This window comes from Eschrichtius robustus, chromosome 1 (genome assembly GCF_028021215.1).
Source record: "Eschrichtius robustus isolate mEscRob2 chromosome 1, mEscRob2.pri, whole genome shotgun sequence".
NCBI classification, from domain to species: Eukaryota; Metazoa; Chordata; class Mammalia; order Artiodactyla; family Eschrichtiidae; genus Eschrichtius; species Eschrichtius robustus.
In genome coordinates, this window is record NC_090824.1 from 15,345,385 (window position 1) to 15,362,986 (window position 17,602).

General features: G+C 38.1%; 1 protein-coding gene across 4 annotated transcripts in view; it reads left to right on the forward strand.

Moving 5' to 3' along the window:
- Window positions 1-17,602, forward strand: part of EML5 (EMAP like 5) — a 165,106-nt gene that overhangs the window by 127,617 nt on the left and 19,887 nt on the right. For 3 of the 4 annotated variants that reach the window (XM_068556608.1, XM_068556538.1, XM_068556462.1), the window contains 2 exons: window positions 2,438-2,536; window positions 15,654-15,674. In XM_068556608.1, the coding sequence (XP_068412709.1) occupies window positions 2,438-2,536; window positions 15,654-15,674 (120 nt within the window). The remainder of the gene's footprint in view (window positions 1-2,437; window positions 2,537-15,653; window positions 15,675-17,602) is intronic. The other variant, XM_068556696.1, reaches the window with a different exon arrangement.

The window sequence follows — 17,602 nt, forward strand, 5'->3', positions numbered from 1 at the left end:
GAAAAGGATTTCATAACGCAAAGTGCTCAAAGATCTCGATGAGAAGTAAAAGATTACTGTATGTTGAAAGCACGTTTTATAGCGAAACCATTGGTAACTTTATTCTATTTCCCCATAACCTAAACGCGAAAGTGGATGGTTTGGATGGTTGTCTTTGATGGTTAGTGACTGAAAGCAGCACGTTGGATGAGTGATTGCTAGGGAGCGGGCTGGAGCGGCAGTGTTCATACTGAGCCCTCGGAAAGCCAAGGAGGTTAACTAAGAAAGCTGCTTGCCTGTGCCTTGACTGATGATACCTTGTTAGATTCAAGAAAATGAGAAAATATTTCCTGATTTCTATTGAACTGATTGGATTGTTGAAAAGCAGAGAAAGTTCTCTGAGCATCATTTGATGACCAATGATGTGATAATTCTACTAGTAATACTCAGGATTAATTTTGAATTCTATTTTATTACATATAGTTGTAAACTTCATAAAAGTCTAAAAGTTAGAAGTAAAGATATAGATTATCTAGTCCAAACATTTCTGGCTTTTTCCTCTGGTAGCTTCATTCTAATTAGGTAGAGTGGGTTATGTGAGTCATAATCCCCCAACCTCTGGTCAGTATTAATAATTAATATGATATTTCTGTTTTAGTTGCCCTAAGAAAAAGATTTATCAGTATTACAGAAATCAATGGCAATTTTCCATTTAATAATTTGGGTCATTTTAAAAAAATACCTCTTAGAAAGAAAATCCTCTTTGAGGCTTCACTTATCCTTCAAAGAGAATAGAGAAGATAACAAAAGACAAATTACATAGGGATGAAAGTATAAATACACTTTCATATTTATACTTGTAATTTTCTTTATTTTTAATTCCCTGATTTTTAATTAATCACCTTTCTAATGATGGGATGTAGAGAGAGATGGCAGAGGGAAGACTAAGCACCTGCTCCAGTTCTGGTTATTTGGCCTCTCACCATTATGGGGATACACTGCTATGTTTACAGTCTAAGAATTCCTGACCTATTAGCTGATCTACTAATTTAGCCAACAGCACATATAATTACTTGTTTGTTCCTTTAACTGAACCCTCAGCCCTGGGAAATATGAAGCCCATTTCACTTCAAGAAGTTGTTTTTTTTTTGTTGTTGTTGTTGTTGTTTTTTTAAAGTTGTTTTTTTTTAATTAATTAATTAATTTTTTTTTTTTTTTTTTGGCTGTGTTGGGTCTTCGTTTCTGTGCGAGGGCTTTCTCTAGTTGCGGCGAGCGGGGACCACTCTTTATTGCAGTGTGCGGGCCTCTCACTATCGTGTCCTCTCTTGTTGCGGAGCACAGGCTCCAGACGCACAGGCTCAGTAGTTGTGGCTCACGGGCCTAGTTGCTCCGCAGCATGTGGGATCTTCCCAGACCAGGGCTCGAACCCGTGTCCCCTGCATTAGCAGGCAGATTCTCAACCACTGCGCCACCAGGGAAGCCCTGAGAAGTTGTTTTAAAGTAATGTTAGATATGTTAAATGACATTTCTAAAATGTTTTCTTTGGTTTTGTTTCGCTTTTCGGAGGACCTAGTATTGATGGTACTCTATCACCTGGACCCAGTCTACCATCCTGACCTCATTTCCCACCTCTCCGTTTTACTTGCACAAGCCTACCTTTACTGCCTCCTGCACAGTCATAGTCTGCTAAGGTCTCTTCACTGTCACTGCTGCTAGAGGAATCACATTACTTCTTTGATCAGGATTCTTCAGTACCTCCCCACTGACTACAGAATAAATATGTAATTTAATAATAGGCTTGTTTTCAAAATCCTCTGTAATTCTAGTTTCAATTTGCCTGCCCAACCTATTTCTTACTTTTCTTTTTTGTTACCCTACACTTCAGCCAAATAAGCCATCTGTATGCATACCCAGTACTTTCCTGCCTTTGTACCTTTGCTTCAAGTATCCCTCTCCCTGGAAGACCCTTCCCCACTCACGTTCACATTTACAGAATCTGTCATGTCAGTCCAGAAGTGCCATCTGCTCGTAAGAAGAAGAATCTGCTACAAATTCCCATAGCATTTTGATCTTTAACTCTCTTGTGGCACTTGATGTCTTCAATCTCGTATTACATGGTTTATGCCTTTCAGAGTTCTGTTACTTTAAGGATTTCTTGGTCATGTTTCCATCCTTAGGATGAAGTGTATATGTTGTGCTCAAAAAATATGTGTTGGGACTTTCCTGGCAGTCCAGTGGTTAAGACTTGGCGCTTCCACTGCAGGGGGCACAGGTTCAATCCCTGGTGGGGGAGCTAAGATCCTGCAAGCCGCACGGCACAGCCACAAAAAATATATACATGTATGTGTGTTAAATAAGCAAGTAAGTTAAACACAGCAGTTTATTACTCTGTGTAAGTGCATTTGACTATTTCACCTTAAAGTTTTCAGATTTAATTCTCAAATTCTTTTTTTTCTAGGGACTCAGAGTTTTTATCAGGAACATAATGATGATATTCTGTGCCTCACTGTAAATCAGCACCCCAAATTTATCAACATAGTGGCAACTGGCCAAGTAGGTATGTTTCTATATTTTAAAAAGAAACAATTTTAAGTAATTGTCTTGTTCAAATTAATTTAATATCTTAGGAAAAAAACTAAAATATATTTGTGTATTGTTCAAAATGCATTTATACATAGAGCAGATACTCAGTTTTACCATATTATTTGCTTCCAGGTACCTTTCTCTCACTTGGGTTATCTGAGTTGGTTCAGAATTAAGAATAAGCTATTTTATGGCAGTTGAAATAGTTGGATTTAGTCCTTTAGCAGAAACTTCTGATGAGCAAAAAGTTTTAGTTCAATAGCATCTAAAGCAGAAAGGAAGAATTTGAGGAGGGAATGGTAAATAAGAGGAGCCGAAAAGTATCTAGACTGAGAGGGAGAGCACATCTGCCTCAACAGGGCATAATCTAGAAAGAAGAGAGAAGCCGAGTTTGTTCCACGTTAGTAGAGCCCTTCTGCCCTTTTCCTCGGCAGTGATCTAATTTGCCAACTGTTTTTGAAATCCCCTATCTTGCTGTCTTCTTTCAACTCTATAGAAAACTTAAACGAAGGCTGTAACTCCACAAGCAAAATGTTGAGAGGATAGTAGGTCTCTTTAGGACATATCTACCAGTCATTGATCACTATGACTACTACATAATAGACACGGTCAGTCACATCTTCACAACCCTGGTATAATTTGTAAAAATGATCAAAATCATTGGGTTTATTGGATCTCAGTGGGCCTCAGTTGCTAAGCCAGCTTTCCAGATGTCTTTTTCTTCTTGAATAAGATAATTTATGCTTTTAATATCTCCATTTTTCATAAATTACTAAACTGATGTTAGAAACTTGTTCTCTGGATCAGTTAGTTCTACAGTTATGCCACAAAGACCCTTGCAATCTTCCTTTCTGTAAAGTTTTCTACTTTTAAAAAGAAAGTAGACCAATACTTCACCTGTTATATACAAAATATTCTAATCTTTGAATATATATATATATATTTTTTTTAATCGACATATAGTTGATTTACAATGTTGTGTTAGATTCTGGTGTACAGCAAAGTGATTCAGTTATATATAAATGTATGTATTCTTTTTCACATTCTTTTCCATTATGGTTTATCACAGGATATTGAATATAGTTCCCTGTGGTATACAGTAGGACCTTGTTGTTTATCTGTTTTATATATAGTAGTTTGTATCTGCTAATCCCAAACTCCTAATTTATCCCTCCCCCACCCCCTTTCTCCTTTGGTAACCGTAAGTTTGTTCTCTATGTCTGTGAGTCTGTTTCTGTTTCGTAAATAAGTTCATTTGTGTCATATTTTAGATTCCACATGTGATATCATATGGTATTTGTCTTTCTCTTTCTGACTTACTTCACTTAGTGTGATAATCTCTAGATCCATCCATATTGCTGCAAATGACATTATTTCCTTCTTTTTTATGGCTGAGTAGTATTCCATTGTGTATATATACGACATCTTCTTTATTCATTCATCTGTTGATGGACATTTAAGTTGCTTCCATGTCTTGGCTATTGTAAATAGTGCTACTGTGAACATTGGGGTGCATGTATCTTTCCGAATTAGAGTTTTCTCTGGATATATGCCCAGGAGTGGGATTGCTGGGTCATATGGCAACTCTATTTTTAGTTTCTTGAGGAACCTCCATACTGTTTTCCATAGTGGCTGCACCAATTTACATTCCCACCAGTAGTGTAGAAGGGTTCCCTTTTCTCCACATCCTCTCCAGCATTAATTATTGGTAGACTTTTTGATGATAGCCATTCTGACCAGAATCAGGTGATACCTCATTGTAGTCTTGATTTGCAGTTCTCTGATAATTAGTGATGTTGAGCATCTTTTCATGTGCCTGTTGGCCATCTGTGTGTCTTCTTTGGAGAAATGTCTGTTTAGGTCTTCTGCCCAAGTTTTGATTGGGTTGTTCATTTTTTTGTCATTCAGTTATGTGAGCTGTTTATATATTTTGGACGTTAAGCCCTGTTGGTCGAATCATTTGCAAATATTTTCTCACAGTCCATAGGTTGTCTTTTCATTTTATTTATGGTTTCCTTTGCTATGCAAAAGCTTATAAGTTTGCATAGGTCCCATTTGTTTATTTTTGCTTTTATTTCTATTGCCTTGGGAAACTGACCTAAGAAAACATTGGTACAATTTATGTCAGAGAATGTTTTGCCTGGGTTCTCTTCTAAGAGTTTTACAGTGTCATGTCTTATATTTAAGTTTTCAAGCTATTTTGAGTTTATTTTTGTGTATGGTGTGAGGATGTGCTCTAACTTCATTGATTTACATGCAGCTGCCCAGCTTTCCCAACACCACTTGCTGAAGAAACTGTCTTTTCTCCATTGTATATTCTTGTCTCCTTTTCTAAGATTAATTGACTGTAGGTGTGTGGGTTTATTTCTACACTCTCTGTTCTGTTCCGTTGATCCATATGTCTCTTTTTTGTGCCAGTACCATGCTGTTTTGATTACTGTAGCTTTGTAGCATTGTCTGAAGTCTGGGAGGGTTATGCCTCCTGCTTTGTTCTTTTTCCTCAGGATTGCTTTGGCAATTCTGGGTCTTTTATGGTCACACATAAATGTTAGGATTATTTGTTCTAGTTCTGTGGAAAATGTTATGGGTAATTTGATAGCGATCACGTTAAATCTGTAGATTGCTTTGGGTAGTATGGCCATTTTAATGATATTAATTCTTCCAATCCAAGGGCATGGTATATCTTTCAATTCTTTAAATCATCTTCAATTTCCTTTATCAGTGTGTTATAGTTCTCAGCATATAAGTCTTTCACCTCCTTGGTCAGGTTTATTCCTAAGTATTTTATTTTTTGTTGATGCGATTTTAAAAGAGAATGTGTGGGCTTCCCTGGTGTCGCAGTGGTTAAGAATCCACCTGCCAATGCAGGGGACATGGGTTCAAGCCCTGGTCCAGGAAGACCCCACATGCCACAGAGCTACTAAGCCCATGCGTACAACTACTGAGCCTGTGCTCTAGAGCCCGCGAGCCACAACTACTGAGCCCGCACACCTAGAGCCCATGCTCCACAACAAGAGAAGCCACCACAGTGAGAAGCCCACGCACCACAACGAAGAGTAGCCCCCACTTGCTGCAACTAGAGAAAGCCCATGTGCAGTGACGAAGACCCAATGCAGCTATAAATAAATAAATAAATAAATAATTTTTTTTTAAGTGTGTTTTTACTTTTCCTTTCTGATATTTCGTTGTTAATGTAAGAAATGCAACAGATTTCTGTATGTTAATCTTGTATCCTGCTACCTTGCTGAATTCATTTATCAGTTCTAGTAGTTTTGTTTAGAGTCTTTAGGGTTTTCTATATATATCATGTCATCTGAATATGACAGTTTTACCTCTTCTCTTCCAATTTGGATACCTTTTATTTCTTTTTCTTGTCTGATTGCTGTGGCTAGGACTTCCAATAATCTGTTGAATAGAAGTGGTGAGAGTGGGCATCCTTGTCTTCTTCCAGATTTTAGCAGGAAGGCTTTCAGCTTTTCACCATTGAGTATTATGTTGGCTGTGGGCTTGTCATAAATAGCTTTTATTATGTTGAGATATGTTCCCTCTATACCCACTTTGGTGAGAGTTTTTATCATGAATGGATGTTGAAGCATCCAAAAGCATTTTATCAAATGCTTTTTCTGCATCTATTGAGGTGATCATGTAGTTCTTTTCTTTTCTTCTCTTTTCTTTTCTTTTCCTTTCCTTCCCTTCCCTTCCCTTCCCTTCTCTTTTTTCTTTTCTTTTCTTTTCTTGTTATGGTGTATCATGTTGATTGATTTGTGTATGTTGAACCATCCTTGTGACCCTGGGATGAGTCCACTTGATCAAGGCCTATGATCTTTTTTAGGTGTCGTTGGATTCAGTTTACTAATATTTTGTTGAGAATTTTTGTTTCTATATTCATCAAGGATATTGGCCTGTAGTTTTCTTTTTTTGGTATTGTCTTTTTTTTTTTTTTAATTTATTTTTTGGCTGCATTGGGTCTTGGTTGCTGCACACGGGCTTTCTGTAGTTGCAATGAGCGGGGCCTACTCTTTGTTGCGGTGTGCGGGCTTCTCATTGCAGTGGCTTGTCTTGTTGCAGAGCACAGGCTCTAGGCGTGCAGGCTTCAGTAGTTGCAAAACGCGGGCTCAGTAGTTGCAGTACACGGGCCTTAGATCACGCTGGCTTCAGTAGTTGTGGCACGTGGGCTCAGTAGTTGTGTCACATGTGTTCTAGGGCATGTGGGCTTCAGTAGTTGCAGCTTGCGGGCTCTAGAGCACAGGCTCAGTAGTTGTGGCACACGGGCTTAGTTGCTCCATGGCATGTGGGATCTTCCTGGACCAGTGATCGATCCTGTGTCCCCTGCATTGGCAGGCAGATTCTTAACCACTGCGCCACCAGGGAAGTCCCTTTGGTATTGTCTTTGTCTTGTTTTGTTATTAGGACAATGACAGCTTCATAGAATGGCTTTGGGAGTGTTCTCTCCTCTTCAGTCTTTTGGAAGGGATTGAGAAGAATAAGTATAAATTCTTTGCATGTTTGGTAAAAGTCCCCAGTAAAGGCATCTGGTCCTGGACTTCAGTTTGCAGAAACTTGTTCTTCTAGGTTTTCCAATTTGTTGGCATATAATTGTTCATAGTATTCTCTTACGGTTCTTTGTGTTTCTGCAGTATTGATTGTTATTTTTCCTCTTTCATTTCTTATTTTGTTTATTTGGGTCCTCTCTCTTTTCTTCTTGGTGAGCCTGGCAAGAGGCTTGTCAATTTTGCTTACCCTTTCAAAGAACCAGCTCTTGGTTTTATTGATTTTTTTTCAATTGTTTTTTAAAATCTCTATTGTATTTATTTCCTCCATGACCTTTATTATTTCCTTCCTTACGCTGGCTTTAGGTTTTGTTTGTTCTTTTTCTAATTCTTTTAGGTGGTAGGTCAGGTTGTTTATTTGAGTTTTTTCTTGTTTTTTGAGGAAGGCCTGTATCGCTATGAACTTCCCTCTAAGAACTGCTTTTGCTGCATCCCATAGATTGTGTATGATTGTGTTTTCATTGTCATTTGTCTCAAGGTATTTTTTAATTTCCTCTTTCATTTCATCATTGATCCATTTTTTTTTTAATAACAAGGTCTCCTGTGTCCATTCTTTTTTTTTTTTAATTAATTAATTAATTTATTTATTTATGTTTGGCTGTGTTGGGTCTTCGTTTCTGTGCGAGGGCTTTCTCCAGTTGCGGCGAGCGGGGGCCACTCTTCATCGCGGTGCGCGGGCCTCTCACTATCGTGTCCTCTCTTGTTGCGGAGCACAGGCTCCAGACGCGCAGGCTCAGTAGTTGTGGCTCATGGGCTCAGTTGCTCCGCGGCATGTGGGATCCTCCCAGACCAGGGCTCGAACCCGTGTCCCCTGCATCGGCAGGCAGACTCTCAACCACTGCGCCACCAGGGAAGCCCCGATCCATTGGTTTTTTAGTAGCATGTTATTTAGTCTCCATGTAATCATTTTTTCTCGTTTCTCTTTCTGTGGTTTATTTCTAGTTTCATGCTGTTGTGGTCAGAAAAGATGCTTGAAGTAATTTCTGTCCTCTTAGATTTGTTGAGGCTTGTTTTGTGTCCTAGTATGTGGTCAATCCTAGAGAATGTTCCATGTGCACTTGAAAAGAATGTGTATTCTGTTTGTTTGGATGTAATGTCCTAAAAATATCAATTAAATCCAATTGGTCTATTGTGTCATTTAGGGTCTCCATTGCCTTATTGATTTTCTGTCTGGAAGATCTGTCCATTGATGTGAGTGGGATCTCCTACTATTATTGTACTCCTGTCAATTTCTCCCTTTATGTCTGTTAGTATTTGTTTTACGTATTTATGTGCTCCTATATTGGGTGCATATATGTTAACGAGTGTAATATCCTCCTCTTGTATTGATCTTTTTATCATTATATACTGACCTTTTTTATCTTTTTTTAATGGCCTTTGTTTTAAAGTCTATTTTGTCTGACGTAAATATTGCTATCCTCGCTTTCTTGTCATTTCTGTTTGCATGAAGTATCTTTTTCCACCCCCTCACTTTCACTCTATGTGTACAGTAAGTCCCCTACATACGAACCTTCAAGTTGTGAACTTTCAAAGATGTAAACATGCATTCCATCAGCGTCAGGTGTGAGTGAAATTGCAGCTTGCCCTCCATCTCCTGTTGCTGAGGATCCTTCAGCTCTGCTGTCTCCCACCTCCTCTCTCTCCTCCAGTCAGTAACTCTTCTTGCCTGTTTACTCGATGCCAGCCCCTGTATGCCAGCTGTTGTACTGTACTACTGTACTTTTCAAGGTACTGTACTGTAAGATTAAAAATGTCTTCTTTATTTTTTGTGTTTGTTTTTTATGTATTATTTGTGTGAAAAGTATTATAAACCTATTACAGTACAGTACTATATAGCCAGTTGTGTTAGTTGGATACCTAGGCTAACTTTGTTGGACTTACGAACATGCTCTCAGAACAGAACTTGTTCATATATAGGGGACTTATTGTATTCTTCGCCCTAAAGTGGGTCTCTTGTAGGCAGCATACTGTAGGCTCTTGTTTTTTGTATGCAATCTGCCATTCTGTGTCCTTTTTTTTTTTTTTTTTTTTTTTTTTTTAGTATCATGGAGACTTTTCTTATGTTTTTCACACTGTTTTAAGGCTTTGGGTGAGATTTTTCAGGCTTAGGAGCATAATTACTATTTACAGCTGTACTTGAGAGTACATATGATTTTCTTTTTTTTATTGAACTATTGATATAATTGATTTACAATGTTTTGTTAGTTTCAGGTACACAGCAGAGTGATTCAGTTATACATACACACATATCTATTTTTTTTCAAATTCTTTTCCCATATAGGTTATTATAAAATACTGAGTATAGTTCCCTGTGCTATACAGTAGGTCCTTGTTGGCTATTTCATATATAGTAGTGTATATATGTTAATCCCAAACTCCTAATTTATCCCCTCCCCACTCTGTGTCTTTTGTTTGGAGCATTTAGTTCATTACATTTAAGGTAATTATTGATAGATATGTATTTATTACCATTTTAAACCTTGCTTTGCAGTTGTTTTTGTATTTCTTCTTTGTTCTTTTTGTTTTCTTTTTGTGGTTTGATGATTTTCTTTTGTATTATGCTTATATTCTCTTCTTTTTGGTTTTTGTGACTCTGTTGTATGTTTTTGATTTGTGGTTACTCTGTTTTTCACTCTGTTTTTCAAGCATGTTAACTCATTACTATATCTTTTTGCTTTAGACTGGTAGTCCTATAGACTCAAACACATTCTAAAAAAAAAAATCGGGAGTTCCCTTGTGGCCCAGTGGTTAGGACTCAGTGCTTTCACTGCCAGGGGCCTGGGTTCGATCTGTGGTCAGGGAACTAAGGTCCTGAAAGCTGTGCAGTGTGGCCACAAAAAAAAAAAAAACAAACCCACTTGACATGTCTCTAGCATTTCATAATAAAGAACGAGCAAAGGAATAAAGAGACTTTGAGACAAACAAACAAAAAATCTACAAAAAATCTACATTTCTTACTCTCCTCCCCCACATTATATGATTTTGATGTCATCTTTTACATCTTTGTGTTTATCCTTTTGATGTTCATTATAGTTATTGCTTTCACAAATTTTTTTTTTGATTTTTAAAAAATCTGTCTATTGGCTTATTTGGTTTACTTTCCAATTGTGATTTTCTCTTTCCTGTAGATTCTTGCTTCTTTTCTATTTAGAGAAGACCTTTCAATATTTCTTTTAGGATAGGTTTAGTATTGCTGTATTCTTTTAGTTTTTGCTTGTCTGAGAAATTCTTTATCTCTCTTTCTATTCTAAGTGATAATATTGCTGGGTAGAGTATCCTGTTTTGCAGGTTTTTCCCTTTCAGAACTTTGAATATATCTTGCCACTCCCTTCTGGCCTGCAATGTTTCTGTGGAGAAATCAGCTGAGAGCCTTATGGGTGTCCCCTTGTCATTAACTCTTTATTTTCTCTTGCTGCCTTTAGAATCCTCCCTATGTCTTAAACTTTTGCCATTTTAGTCATAATATGTCTTGGTATAGGTCTGTTTGGGTTCATCTTGTTTGGGACCCTCTGTGCTTTCTGTACCTGGGTATCTGTTTCCTTCTTTAGGTTTGGAAATGTTTCAGCCATAATTTCTTCAAATATATTTTCGATCCCCTTTTATTTTTCTTCTCCTTCTTGGAATCCCTCTTATGCGTAGATTGGGATGCTTTATATTATCCCATAGGTCTTGTATATTGCTTTCATTTTTTTTTCATTTGTCTTTCTGTCTGCTGATCTGATTGGATGATTTCCGTTATTCTGTCTTCCAGATCACTTATTCATTCTTCTGCATTATCCAGTTTGCTATTTATTGCCTTCAGCTCAGCTTTTGTCTTGGCAAATGAGTTTTCTAATTTTAATCGGCTCCTCTTTATAGTTTCTAATTGCTTTTTTTTTTTTTTTTTTGGATAAGGAAGCATGTATCCCATGTATTAGCAGCCATCTATTTTTTTTTTTTTTTTTTTTGGCTGTGTTGTGTCTTCGTTTCTGTGCGAGGGCTTTCTCCAGTTGGCGGCGAGCGGGGGCCACTCTTCATCGCGGTGAGCAGGCCTCTCACTGTCGCGGCCTCTCCCGTTGCGGAGCACAGGCTCCAGACGCGCAGGCTCAGTAGTTGTGGCTCACGGGCTTAGTTGCTCCGCGGCATGTGGGATCTTCCCAGACCAGGGCTCAAACCCATGTCCCCTGCCTTGGCAGGCAGATTCTCAACCACTGCGCCACCAGGGAAGCCCCTCTAATTGCTTTTTATAGTAATCTGCATTTCTATCAATAGCCCTTCTTCATTCCTTCAGTATTTTCATTACTTCCTTCTTGAACTTGGGGTTTAGTAAACTGGAGAGGTCTGCTTCATTGTTTGTTCTTTCAGGGGAACTCTCTTGATCTTTAAATCGGGAGTGGTTCCTCTGCTTCTTCATTTTACTCATATTTCTCTGACTTCATGAATTTAAGAGAAACAGTTATCTACTGTGGTCCTGAAGGGCTTTTTATGTGGAAGTGTCCCTGTGTATGCTCCATGAGTCTAATAATTTTAGTGCGAGGGCTGTTTTTACTATGGATACCTGCCACATCTTTCCTCAGTGTGTGTTGGCCATTATCCCCTTGATAGGGGGTGTAATTATTGTTGTGATGACCAGAGCCTGCACTGGATGTTGAATGGGCCCTCCTCTTTGGTCTGCGCTTGTCACAGCCCTGTTGGGGGCAAGGTCTGCTCCCCACTTGTTGGAGTAGACACCCCCAGATCCGTTTCTGAACTGCGGTGTGAGGTAGGCGGGGCTGGAGCAGGGACAGGAGCCACTGAGTATTCCTTTGTAGGAGCTGTCCATCAGGAAGTGCACTCTGTGATGTTGCCTGTCACCCGTTGTGTGGATTCACAAAGTACACTGTTTTGGCACTGCCCTCGGCCCCACCTCAACCATGGGAATTCAGGCAGTTGTCCTGGGTGTCCCTCAGGTGCTGTGCTCACAAAGCCACTAGCACAGATCCCTTGGTACAGAACTGCTGAGATCAGGTACCGGGACTGCCAAAGTCTTGCACCTGGACCCATCGTAGAGCTACTGAGTCCGCCCAGACTGTGGCAAAGCCCGCAGCCACTATCGCTGGACCTGCCCCATCCACGAGATCACCAGTAATCTGCTTGGATGTCCCATGGGCACTGAATTTACAAAGTGCCTAAATTCACAGATCCCACAACCGCTGGGACACTCAGATTTCAGCCCTGCTTCCAAAGTCACACGGCCCCTGGGGATCGGTTTGGATTTCAGCCCTGCCTCCAAGTATGGACAATCCTCTGGTGCTTACACTCTCCCAGAGCTCATAGAGGCAGAGCTGCGCCCACCATGAGCACTCCAAGAATAGGAGGCTGCTATGGCAGGGGCCCTGCCCCTCCCTTCAAGCATTAACAGTGGGACTTCAGTGGCAGACCCAAGCTCCTTCCTGCGCACACCCCTGATTGTGGCTTGGACCACACTTCAGCCCCTTCAGGTTGTCTCCACACAACCAACCCCAGTCCTCTCCCCAGATCTGTCCTCTGAAGCCCAAGTTTCAGCGCCCAGCCCCCCTGCACACACCAGCAAATGCGCATCTCAGGCTGGGGAGGGGAGGGAGGTGGCCAGGACCCTCTGTGTTGGTCTCTATCTGTTCCGCCTGCTGTAAACCGGCTGCTGTACTCTTCTCCGAGCCTCTGAAGCTCCCTTTCTGTCCCAGCTGATCTCACCACCAGTGAAGAGACTTCCCAGGGTGAGGGAATCTTTCCTCTTTCATAGCTCTCTGCCAGGGGCACAGGTCCCGTCCTGATTCTTCTTTTTTTTTTTTTTTTCTTCTTTCATCCTACCTGGTTACGTGGTGATCTTTCTTGCAACTTTGGTTTTATGAGATCTGCCGGCGTTCAGCAGGTATTCTGTGGGAAGGATTCCACATGTAGATGTAGTTCTGATGTATTTGTAGAAGGTGAGCTCCACATCCTTCTATTCTGCCTCTTGATCCAGCCTTTCTAATCTTTGAATATAAATACGTAGATCTAGCCCGTTTTCACACTAAGTTTTTGAAATTGAAGTCTTCTTTTCACTTTGCATGAGGAATAAGAGACCAAGTTACCATTTTGGTCATGAAAGCATCATGTTTAGTGCCTCTTGGCATATAGTTATTGATCAGTTAATTTTTATTAAGTTCATTTATTCAACAAATTTACTGAGTATCTGCCACGTGCAAGGTATTGTTCTTGGTGCTTGGGATATAAGCAGCTTACAAAAAAAGACAAAATCTCTGTTAGTGGAATTTACATTCTGTGAATGGAATCCTAGAAGGCATGGTTCCTCCATTTCCCAGCTTTGCTCCTTCTCCTTTTCTTTCCCCTTTTCTCCCTTTAAAAAAGCAACTTTGTTTAACATATTAGGGCTATAGTTTTCTCTTTTGATTAAGAAATGTTGTGGTCACAAATTAATCTTTCATGAAATTTGACCTTCTCTACTTCTTCCCTTTTTTAAAATTGAGATATAATTGACATAAAATATTATGTTAGTTTCAAATGCATGATTTGATATTTTTTGTATTCTTTCCCTTTTGTTGAAAGGCAACACTATAGAGAATGTGGAATGGCTAATTATCTCCCCCTCTCTGTCCTTCCAAGTCAAAGTTCAGGCAGTACAGAGGTGGATTTTAGATCATGTATGTAGTTCTGTGCCTTGCCCTACTTGTACCATTCCACAAGACATAAAATTCTTTACTGATGACTAATTAAGTGTAAGAAAGACTCAAGAGAAGATCAAAGAGTAAGAGACTTTTTCTCTTCTGAACCTAAAGAAAATTGAATCAGTAGTTACTTTGCCTGCCAGGCTTGTTTAAAACCCACAAAGTATGAAAACACTTTATAAAATGTATATGGTTCTCTTTGTTAAAAAGTCATATAAATCATAGAGGTACTGAAATATTTGCTCTTGTGGTATTTTAGCCAGTTACATTCAAACTTTTCTTTTTTCTTGGAATCTCAGAGCCAAATATATCATTTTATCCATTACTAGCTGTCCATCATTAGATGTTTGAATTTCCTTTGTTACATATTTGATTAAGGATCCTCCTACATGTGCTTGAACCCCATTATCACTTGATGCCTAACAGAGTAACCTAACCTCTCCTTAGGAAGCGCTGTTGTTTTTTTTTTTTTAATAAACTTATTTATTTTATTTATTTATTTTTGGCTGCATTGGGTCTTTGTTGCTGCGCGCAGGCTTTCTCAAGTTGTGTCACTTTCTCGAGTGGCGAGCAGGGGCTGCTCTTCGTTGCGGTGCGTGGGTTCTAAGCACGCGGGCTTCAGTAGTTGTGGCACGCGGACTCAGTAGTTGTGGCTTGTGGGCTCTAGAGTGCAGGCTCAGTAGTTGCAGCACACGGGCTTAGTTTTTCCATGGCATGTGAGATATTCCCAGACCAGGGTTCGAACCCATGTCCCCTGCATTGGCAGGCAGATTCTTAACCACTGCGCCATGAGGGAAGCCCAGGAAACTCTGTTATAAAGTGCTTCTTCATATAGAACCGAAATTTGTTTCTCTTTCATTGCAATTCACTGGTCCTCATTTTGGGGCACCCAGAATATTTAGACCTGTGATGTTTAGGTCTTTATCTGTACTCTTAATTGTCCCAGGCCCTGCAGATATTCTGGGATAAGCCTGATCGCCAAAACCAAACACCCTCAGTCTTTAAACCATTCTTCATGTGACATAGTGTCAAGTCCTCTCATCATTTGGTTGTTATCAGAGCATGTTCAAAACTAAAAGTGGTATATCCTGACTGGTCTGTTCAGCAGAGTCAAGTACTTCATTACCTTTTCTCTCGTATTCCAGGTCAGGATACGATAAGTCTACATATGTCATTGAAATAATTATTTCATAGGGATATAAAGCTCTACCAAAGCACAGAACAATCATCTATCTTGAAAAGATTCCTAAATTTTTCTGCTTTCTTTCTTGCAATAGACTATTGCTTCTAAAATTGTGGTTAATAAGTATTTCCACTGCAAATATAATGAGTTTTGTGTTTTCTTTTTTGGCAATCTTTTACTGATACAGAAAATGTTTAATTAAAAAAAAATAAGAAAGGGGTTAATTTGTGGCCTGAATTAAGAGCTTTTTTTTTTTCTTGAGTTACATGCTAACTTTTGCCATCATTTCTCTCAGAAGGTTTAGATCTAATTCTTCCCTGCATGTAGAGATCCATTAAAGCCCAAAGGATCTATTAAAAGGGCATTTTTTAAACCAAAATAAAGTCAGATCAATTTTAAACCATATCAATATTATTTTAAGTTGTTATATTTAAAATTTCATGTAACTCACTATATATAAAGAAAATATTGATCCAAAGATTGAAAGGTCATATGCATAGAATGTTAATATGCATATATAATTGAAATTAGTGGCTTTACTTACAGTGTACTCAATTTTGCATAATAAAATTAATTTTGTATATAACAATTATTTAAATTACTTAAAATTATCATTTTGTGATAATTGAGTTTTTACAAATTTTGCTTATAGTATTTATGGATAATTATTATTCTGCTATTTTTCCATTATAGGTGATTCAGCAGACATGTCAGGTAAGGAAATTAATCATTTTCTATTTCAGTCATATTGTTAAGTAATGATAGCCCAAATTTTTATAGAGTAATAAGATACTTGAACCTATTTTGGATTTTTTTAAAATTAAGAAATACAGCATTTTAATGTCATGATGCTGAGCCCTGTCTGCAATAATAAGTTTTTTTTTAAAAAAAGCTAATATATTTTGACCTTCTTAGTGTGCCCAACATTGTTGTAAGTCATCACAAGAATTCTTCATAGTAGATATTAAGTCGCCAATATCACATAGCTGGTAAGAATAAAGGTGGGGCTAAAACTCGATCTTAAATATGAATCAATAAATTTTATTGCCTAGAAATAAAATTTTTTTTTAATTTATTATTTTTATGTAACCATCTTAATTATTGCACATACTAGATCAACAGAGCATTAAGATTTGAAAATAACTTTTTATTATTGATTTTGACCATGGCTTTGTGAAGTTAAAAAGCTGTTAGATGAACAATGCATGTCTGTTGTTTTTAGATATTATAATAACTAGGCTTTTCAACTGTATTTCAGTTTACATAATATAGTAAGAATTAGCAGTTTGATAAGAAAACATTTATTTGATTTCTACCAATTTATGTGATTTGTATCCATTTCCCTCCCCTCCTCCAGGGTAAAGCATGATTTTGTGATTTGACTATTTAACTACAAATTTATTCAACACAACAGGCAAGGTCCTTGCTCTCTTGGTCTACACTCAAGAGCAGGGGTTAGCAAACTACAGCCCTTGGGCCAAATCTGGTCCAGCACCTGTTTTTGTACAGCCCATGATTGAGTATAGTTTTTATTAATTTAAGTAGTTGGAAAATAACACGGGAAGAATAAAATTTCACAAAACATGAAAAGTATATGAAATTCAGATTTCAGTATCCATAGATAAAGTTTTATTGGACACAGCCATGCTCATTCAGTTACATATTGTCTATGGCAGCTTTTGTGCTTTAATGGCAGAGTTGAATAGTTGCAACAGAGACTGTTTATAACACTCTCATTGCTTTCCACTGCTGCTTAGCACACTACAAATTGCAGTGATTCTGTTTTAAAACTTGACAGGTTTTGAGTGCTGCGTGTATTGCTATTCCACAACATTTTTTTGTTGTTGAAGTATAGTTGATGTACAACATTATATTAGTTTCAGGTGTACAACATTGTGATTCATTTTTTTACAGCTTATACTCCACTAAAAGTTATTACAAGATAATGGCTATAATTACCCTGTGCTATACAATATATCCTTACCTATTTTATACAAAGCAGTTTGTATCTCTTAATCTCGTACCCCTAATTTGCCCCTCCCCTCTTTCCTCTCTCCTTAGGTAACCACTGGTTTGTTTTCTATGTCTGTGAGTCTGTTTCTGTTTTACATATACATTCGTTTGTATTGTTTTTTAGATTCTACGTGTAGGTCATGTCATACCGTATTTGTCTTTCTCTATCTGACTGACTTCACTAAATATGCTATTCTCTAGGTCTATCCACATTGCTGCCATTTTTTTGTTTTTTAACCAGTGTATATCTATCATGTCGAAACAAGGGAGGGGAAAGGAAAATAGACTTTGAATGTCAAACTCAAAAGGCACAGTGAAGTGTGGATTATGTTGTTATGAAATTAGTTGGTAAAACATTGTGTTTATTATGCAATGATACTATAGCTGTGCTGAAAGAATACAATATATGTCAACATTTTCACACTAAACTTTATCACAGTATTCCCAGTTCACAGGAAAGCAAAAATCAGAAAAATTAGAAACTTTAAAACAATATCTCATCACAACAGAATTTCTTCAAAAAAAAATAAAATAAAATGTGGCTACAACCTAAGTAAGGTTCTGAATGACTCATTTGTTAGCTAATCAAGAAAAGCTGTTTATTACTGTGAGTTAATTAAATCATGTTT